Source organism: Strix aluco, chromosome 22, assembly GCF_031877795.1.
Source record: "Strix aluco isolate bStrAlu1 chromosome 22, bStrAlu1.hap1, whole genome shotgun sequence".
Classification (NCBI taxonomy): Eukaryota; Metazoa; Chordata; class Aves; order Strigiformes; family Strigidae; genus Strix; species Strix aluco.
In genome coordinates, this window is record NC_133952.1 from 6177672 (window position 1) to 6186082 (window position 8411).

At 50.0% G+C, this 8411-nt stretch overlaps 1 protein-coding gene across 4 annotated transcripts in view; it reads right to left on the reverse strand.

Moving 5' to 3' along the window:
• MTHFR (methylenetetrahydrofolate reductase) overlaps positions 1 to 8356 on the reverse strand; it is an 11064-nt gene extending 2708 nt beyond the window's left edge. The window contains exons 1-9 of one of the 4 annotated variants that reach the window (XM_074848132.1): positions 8285 to 8356; positions 5405 to 5656; positions 4068 to 4306; positions 3646 to 3756; positions 3281 to 3474; positions 2552 to 2802; positions 1662 to 1796; positions 1186 to 1366; positions 615 to 797 (exon numbers count right to left, since the gene is read on the reverse strand). In XM_074848132.1, the coding sequence (XP_074704233.1) occupies positions 615 to 797; positions 1186 to 1366; positions 1662 to 1796; positions 2552 to 2802; positions 3281 to 3474; positions 3646 to 3756; positions 4068 to 4306; positions 5405 to 5646 (1536 nt within the window). In that variant the 5' untranslated portion in view covers positions 5647 to 5656; positions 8285 to 8356. Of the gene's footprint in view, positions 1 to 614; positions 798 to 1185; positions 1367 to 1661; positions 1797 to 2551; positions 2803 to 3280; positions 3475 to 3645; positions 3757 to 4067; positions 4307 to 5211; positions 5299 to 5404; positions 5657 to 8284 lie in introns of those variants that run through there. The other 3 variants (XM_074848134.1, XM_074848135.1, XM_074848133.1) reach the window with 3 other exon arrangements.
• Positions 8357 to 8411: the final 55 nt, after the last annotated feature.

Sequence of the window (8411 nt, forward strand, 5' to 3'; positions counted from 1 at the left end):
ATTAGTGGCAAGGCTCTAGGGCCTGAAAATGCATGGCTGTAGGAGACAGGCATGGGAGATAAGACTGCTTGCAGGCCAGAGAAGGAACCTGGCAGCTTGCTGTGCTGTTCAGATGTAGTGCTGTGGGGTGGGGGCAATTGGTGGAGAACTCTGTCTTAGAGAAGGGCAGATAGGCATTTAAAAATTCCCCTATTATTACCATGAGAAGCTGGATGGTAGAGATACTACCTCATTGATTCCCATTTTATGAAAAACCTGGGTGCTTTCTGTATTACTGAATGGAATCAGATGCAGCAGGCAGGCACGTGTTTGTATCTAAAACTTCATAGCCCCACTCTAGAAAGAAGCTACCAATAATAATTACTTGCTGAGAGCAAAACCAAGAAACTCCATAGATGTTCAATAGATGTTCTGAGGTGGGGGAAAACAGGTATGAAATAAGTGATAGAAATGACAGTCTGTCTCTTAAGACACCAAAGAAGCTTTGCCTCATCTCTGCAAGAAGGCATTAAGATATAAGGAGCAGGCAGAAGGATTATCTGGGTGAAAGCCTAGGACCTGGAGACCAAACTGGGTCGTAACTCTTTACTGCCTAGCCCAGAGTAGTGTGGTACCTTTTGGAAGACATAACCCCCACTGGGCCCCCAGCCTACAATGGGGTCTGTGGATGGTTTGCCATTGATGTTTGGCTGGGAGTTGATGGTCAGGATTCCTCGTCTGTTAACCTTCTCCAGCTGCTCCTTCAGAAGGTTGGTTTCAGTAGCAAGAGGGTCGTCATTCCAAGGCATACATGTAACCTACCGTGAGGAGGAAGGATGGGTCACAATGGATGTAACAACCCTTTTGTTACCATCTGGATGTTGAAGGAACTCAGAAGTACCCTAATGGTCTCAAACACACCTACTTCAGGACAGAATTCCCAGGTTTGGTTCATGGGGCAGGATATCCTAAAGAATGACTGCTGAAGTCTATCAGTACTGGTCCTGTTATACTATAGGCAGCTTTTCTTTTAAGTTGAGCCCTAGCTCTGGCTGTTGGATTACCTTCAGCCACTATCTCAGCAAGTCCTTTTGGATAGGGACGTGCCAATTCTTGTTTAGAAGAACAGTGTGGTACCAGGAGCAAGAGGAAATATGCACTATTGTCTGTGCTACACTGACTATTCCTTTCTGGGCCATCACTCACCTTGTGCCCGTTCTTGTTGGGTTCTCCGGTGATATAACACGTGAACACCTCAAAGACACTTTCCTCACCAGTCAGCTCTTCTCCCCACATTTTCAGGAGCTCCTCCCGGGGAGACTTGCTCTTCAGGTAGAAGAGGTAATAGTCCTTCAGTTCCCCAAAGGCTGGAGAGGAGGAGTTACCCCTGTAAGGGGAGCAGACACAGGATTAACAGGCCACTGAGGAAGATGAGCTGATTTGGTGATGCAGGAGAAGTAGTATCCAACAAAATCCACCTAGAGACCAAAAGCTTCAACATCCTAGTGCCATTCTCCTCACCTCATTCAAACCCAAGCAAATGGGGACCACACTGTTAGGAAGCCACCTGTTCTGTCAAGCCCAAAGCGTGTCCAGGAGACCCACTAATGACAGAGACCAACTGTGGAGCAGGCTTTCATATCACACCACCACCTCACTGCCCTTGCAGGCTGACAGCTTACCATCGGCCGTTGGGGAAATCATCCCATTCTTGTGTTCGATAGATGTAACTCTTTGGCCTAGAGGCCCAGAAGATTGGCCGAACATCTTCAACTCTTCTCTTGGGGTGAGCGCTGACTGCCCAGGGCAGGGGCCGCCTGCATGGGAGAAGCAGACATTAACACAGTTCCTCTGCTGACTTTCCACTAGAGGCTGGAAGCCCTTCCCCTGGAGAACTTTTGACTCTAGGGAGAGCAAGTAATGGGGGCTGAGAAGAGTTCTATTTGTCAAGAAGTAGGACAGAAAACTCTTCTTCCTCTATGGAAAATCTTTTCCCACTCAGTTCCCTCACAGGATGCTCAGTAGGTGCCTGTTAAATGGTTAAATACAGGACTGACACCCAAAATTGGATAAGGTAAGGGAAAAGCACTGTGTGACGCTATTTTTAACAAGAAGCAAATACAGCTATCCTGTTTCCTTTGCTTCCTCTTGTCTGTTCCGAAGCCTGTGGACTCAGAGGAAAGTCCACATTCCCTTCATCAACTTCAGAGAACCGTAGAAATCCACAGCGGGAGCTTACATAGCACCCAGCCTGTAAGAGGGGTTGTGACAGACCTCAAAAAAACATGTTTCTTCCAAGTGGCAGCTCTAAGATTTAGGTTTTTAAAGTTCCAGAACAGGCTACTTTAAAGCCACTAGACTGAAACAAATTCATCCTTCAGCTGTCCCCTCTATTCTTCCCAACTTTTGTTAGAGATCTGCAGGAAGGGTGAAATTCTAAGTGCAGAAAGGTGCTAAAAAAAGCAGCAGAGGAGAGGTGCTAATCATCCATTGCTTGAGCCTTCAGTAAATGGAATGGATGGATGGAAGGATGTGAAAGAGGAACTAACAGAAGCCAGCATATTCTGCTCACCTGGGGTCCTCCTTCCACATGCCCAGGCGCTTAAGGACTTCGGTAGTAGCCACTTCCCGATTGAGGGTGTAAAAATGGAGCCCATGCACCATGCCACTATCCAACAGCTCCCGGCACATGGACACTGCCAGCTCCACCCCATAGTTCCGGATAGCTGCATCGTTGTCCTTGATGGGTTCAATCACATCTTTGATTTCTTGAGGCACTTCCAGCTTGGAAAGCTTCACCAGCTGGCGCAGGGAGTGGTAACCCTGGATGAGGATGCAGGGGATTTTCATTTTTGCAACGCTCTTTTCTGACACCCCAGTAACACAGGTACTTGATCTCGATTTTGTGGCAGCAGATTTCAAATTGGGGCGCCTGGATTCTACTCCTAGGCCCCATCTCTAGGATGATAACCTAGTCCTGGTCATGTCGCTTTAGGTGATTTCATCCCATTTCTTTGCCTGAGCCCAGCATGCTGACAGTGATGGCTAACACCTTAGGACTGGTAGACCATTGTCCTTTATATCCCCTTTCGCCATATGGGCACAGAAAACCTTTTAAGCTTGTTATTACATGCCTAAGAGTTTAATTTGGCAAACCACTTACAGCTTTATCACATTTAGCACACTCATTTCCCAGAAATGTTGTGGAGGATATTTAGAGACCTCTCTCAGGCCCTGACCCACAAACACCTAACATCCTGGATCCTTGTTCCCTCCCCGAACCAGAATTACTGGATTTCACCTGTATGGGGAAGATGCCAGGAATAACAGGGCAGGTGATGCCAATGGCTTGACAGTCCTTCATGAACTTGAGAAAGGTTTCTGATCGGAAGAAAAGCTGCGTAATGATGAAGTCTGCCCCAGCAAAGACTTTCTCCTTCAGGTGCCTCAGGTCTGCCTCGTAGCTCTCTGCTTCAGGATGACCCTTGGGGTAGCCTTTGGCGGGAAGGGGAAAAAAAAAAGTGAAACCCTGGTGGTCAGGACAACATGCTAGAAATTAGAAGTAGCCAATCTGATTGTGCTGTTACAGCACAGGTCCAGAGAGGGACTGCTGAGCTGATTTCCCTGTCTCACTCTACCCCACACTCTCCAATGAAAGACATTTACCTGCCACACAGATGTCAAAGTAATCATCAAATTCATTGCGAATGTGCTTAACCAGGTCAACAGCATAGTTGAAGCCATCTACTTCTTCCTCCCATTCTTCACCAACAGGATCTGAGAAGAGAACAAATCCACAGCTCTCTCCAACTGTTTGCTGGACCCAGATCTGCTAGTGCTGTAAAAACCCACTATCAGAAGGAAGACAAGATGAAACCTCCAAGTTCGCAGTTTCACCCGTGGACTGCTTTTGTCTACCCTTGAGCTGGAAGGACTGCTAACAAAGGGATCAGGTGAAATGCTGTCTCAACTTTTTAATTCCCACTGTGGAAGGAGCCTCTAAATCATATTTTTCCATTTTTACCCTGGAATTGAACACAATAGCAATACAGCCTCAGCCCTAAGCTTCATAGGACTAAAGGATTCACCTCCACGCAACGCCATGATGTTCTTCAACCCGAGCCGCTTGGCCTTCTGCAGATGCCCTGTGATGTCATCCTTGGTCTGATTGCAGCATGTCATGTGCAGGATGGTCTCCAGGCCGCAGTAGTTGACCGCAGTGTTGGCAATAATCATGGAAGAGGTTTCCTTGTCAGATCCTGGGTCCCCTGCAGGGTGCCACGTCACATCAATGAAGAGTGGACCACCTGCTCCCATGCGGTCAAACCTGTTGGTTTTAGAGCTGTGTGAGCCTACCATGTAGCCAACTCCCCTCTCTTTGCCTGGGATATCTTGCTCACTGCTGGAATGCCAGCAACAGACAGAGAGCTGGGATAACAGCAGCAGGAGAGACCAAGAAAAGTGTTGAACTAAGAGTTTAGCAAGTGGCCAATGTAAAATAAGGAAAGTCACCCTTTAAAGCCCTATGAGGAGGAGCTTACAGTCTCTTTGAAGAAGAGACAACTTAAGTGTTCTCTGTAGAATCAACTTCCTCCCAGCATGCTCTATTAGACTGATATGTCTTCTAATAGACAGCAGTGCGAGTCCCATTCCTCTTGAGATGGGACTATGCTGCAACCCCCTGTTCCCAGCTTTAACTGTCGAGGCCACAAATATGAAAAGATGGACCAGATCTCTGTTGTGTTCCCAAGTGTGCCTAACAGAAGAAACAAAGGCTCCCCTAACTTGTCTCTCCTGCTCTGGGTTGGAACAGGCCCTTCTGTTTAAAGTAAACCTGGCACTGGCATATAGCAGTTACAAAAAGTTATGAAACTCCCTCTTCTCCTCCAGGTAAGTACATGGTGGCTCCTGGGGCTCCCCACTGGGCTCCAGGATAACCTTTAGCTCTGGGGACACCCATCTCAGAGGCTAAAACTGTAGTCCTCAGTAACAGAAGCACAAATCATAGTGGCTGGGTAATTCTGAAAACAAGTGAGAGTCTCTGTTCCAGAGACTTGGGCACACTGTCTATCAATTAATACTCTCTGCTTTTAGTAGGTACTTTTCAGCTCTGTTCTCCCCCAGCACTCTGCTTCAGCCCCAGAACATGACAGTGGGGTTGTTCCATCTTCACAGAGCACAGGAGAGGGGAAACAGTCTGGCCCCCTCAGTAACCCCACCATGACACTTAACTCTTCAGGGCCTCCAAGGAAGACAAGTTACCTGGTGTCCATTACCCTCCTCAGCAGGAAAGCACAGCCCCATTACCTGCTTCGTCACCTGGAAGGGGAGACAGAGCATGGGGCAGAGCCTGCCTCATTAGCTATTTCCCAGCCCTCCACCAAAAACACTTCATCTCTCCCCTCTCCCACCCTGCAGCCCTCACCTGGAGATGAGATTGACAGCAGCATTGGCTGTGCGTGGAGGGAAGAACTCCAAGGAGAACCACTTGTCTCCAGAGTCCTGCCGTCGACGCATCTTCTCCCGCAGCCGCTCATGACGGTCAGCATCGAGGACAGGGGTGGAGCAGCGTGAGCTGTCCTTGGAGCTCTCACTCCCACTACTGCTGCCACCATCAGACTTGGAGCTGGAACTAGCACTGCAGGTATGCTGGGTCTCATTGACCATGGTGAGCTCTCTGGAGGAGAGGAACAGAAGGAGCACAGTGGGTACAAGACAGGACACAGATCTCAGCAAGGAGCGGTTACTGCTGGGGTGGGCAGCAGATGATGAAGAGGAAGCCTATGCCAAGCCCCAACATTAATCATCATCAAGGAGTCTCTTTTGCCAGCCCTTGCTACAAGCTGTAGTGGGTGATCTGGTGAAAGCACAGTAAAAAGCATGTGTTTAGATAGTGCTGAGAGAAATAACACAGCAGATGGCTTCATGCCACTTTGATGCAGCTCTTCTGTGCCTGCTGGGTCAAATTTGGTTCTCAAAAGAGTCAGGTCAATGTCACTTTTGCCCTGACTACAGCTTAGCAAGCCATGATACTCATGTGCATCAGGTGAGAGGCTCTTTGATCTTATGGCCTTGGGCTTGACATGCCAGCAGACTTCCCCCCCCTCCCCCAGCAGCTGCTTCTTGGACCATATCCATCTTCAGAGTTTCCATTCTGTTTGTTCCCAAAAGGCAGCGCTTCTTTACAGTGTAGGTAGGAGAGCAAGTGCTAATGGGGCAGGTACATAAGAATGCACAAACTATTCCTGCATCAGAAAAAAAGTGAAGAATCCCCTCTGATCAGGCCATCCCCACAAATACCATCCTTTGTTTTGTCTCTCCTGGCATCAGACAGCTGCATTTCTAATGTTAGCCTTCTTCCACCAGACACACCATCTCCACAGACAACTGTCCCCTGCACCAGTATCACTGCACGCACTCAGTGCTTTCCTTTACTAGACACACTGTTCATGTTCCTTTCCTCACTAATTGTGGCTGTTTGGAAACAAGGTCAGCAGAGTCCATCCCCTTCTTCCTGCTTTGTAACATGATCAGCTGTGCTTGTTGGCTTCACAGAAAGGAAAAGGGCACTGCAAATCAACTGGTACAAGTGGGTCTAGGATGCCCAGCTCCACTTAACTCCCAAAAGCGTTTCACCCTATGCCTTTAAAATCTGTTATTACAGATATTTAGAGAACTGTAAATTTTGGATCCGCGTTATTTGCTTAAGTACCTGCCAAAACTTAAAATTGTCACTGGGAAGCAGCAAGCTATCCGAGCATTACATAATATTGGAGCCTGTTTTGGAGGAAACGGTTGCGTGAGCTAATGCACACTTTGTCCTTATCAAATGCTCTGTGGGTTTAGGTCATCCAAGAAGACTTTGAACTCATCTTCTACTGTTTACACTGAGCTGCCAATCAAGCAAAACCCTCTGGGAGAAAGTTTGCTTTTACCACCTGGGGACCTCTCTCCAGCTGGCAGGAGAGATGATAAAAGAGTGCAGGCCTTCTGCTGCCAAGAGGAACTGGAAGTCTTAAATCTCTTGTGTACCAACATAGGTGGCCATGGTAAAAAGCAGCAGCACAGGCCTGTTGACAAGTGAAGCAAAAGCAACTGAGTGCACAGTAACAGGCCTGACCAAGCTCTCTCAAAGGACTTTGCCTGACATCCACATGGCACTAATCTAGGAGAATAATCCCAAAGCATACGTTGGTGATCAAACTAGTGGCACAAAGTCACGTGCAGTCAACTCCTGATATCCCACTTTAGTGAGCAAGCGTGCCACAGCACCATAGGCAAATTAAAGGACCTGTGTTTTCACACTTGAGATTTAACACCTATTACAAGGGAAGAGTTCATGTATTAATGTGGCTATAGGGTGAGACTTGCTGTTGAGGAACAGTCCTTATCTTACTGACAATCTAGAAACACAAAGACCGGAAAAAAGCCCCACTGAGATTTTGTATACAGGCAGTACTTGGAGCAGTTTCTTTACTATCAGATGCATCACAGATTTCCCGGCAGAAGCTTGCTGTTATTGCAAAGAGAAAACAGATTTTCTAAACAACAAAACCAGTTGCAAACTAAGACAGTCTTAAACACCTGTCAGCTCTGTTGGCTCAGCACTCGGGCCCTTCTGTCTCCATCACCCTGCAGACCTCAGAGCAAAGATCTGTGGCCCAGCACACTGATGCTGATCAGCGTGGAGGTGCCCATTTGCTTCGCTGTAGGATATTTTTCCTGCCTCCAGGCCTGAGCTGACACCCACAGATGCTGTATGGAGGTCTGCGTTATCCTAAGCTTAGTTTTACCACCCAAGCTAAACTCAGCTGCACAGATGTACGCTTCACATGGGGCACGCACGCCTACACGGGACTCGTCCAGGGCCCCGCTGTCCCGGGCCGTGGCACCAGGCTGGTAGTCCTACGGGGCAGGCAAGGAGCCCGCGGCTGGATCCGCCGCCTCGCCAGCGGGGCGGCCACGGGGAGACTGAGGGGAAAGCGCCGGGGGGGGAGCCCGGAACCCCCGCGGGCTGCGGGGGAAGCAGGGGCGCTAGCAGCGCCGGGGGGGGGGGGGGGGGGGGGGGGAAGCCCCTGCGTCGCAGCCGGGCTTGGGGTCAGGCAGGGATCGCGCCGCTGCCCGATCGTTCCTTCGCCTCAGCTGAACCCGCCAGGAGCGCGGCTCGGCCCCGAGCAGACCGGGCCGCGGCGCAGCGGCAGGCTGGCCCGGCATGGCGGCCCCCGCGGGGGCTCCCCAGGCGGCTGCGGCGGGGCATGGGGGGTGGTGTCAGGGATCGGGCCCCCCTCCCCGGGACCCCACTCACCTCCGGGGCTAGGCGCAGCGCGGCGCGGGCGGCCCCATCCCGCGGCCCTTTAAGGGCGGGCGGGCGGGGCGGGGCGGGTCACGTGCTCTGCCCCGCGCTTTCCCTTCTCCGACATGGCGCCGCGGCC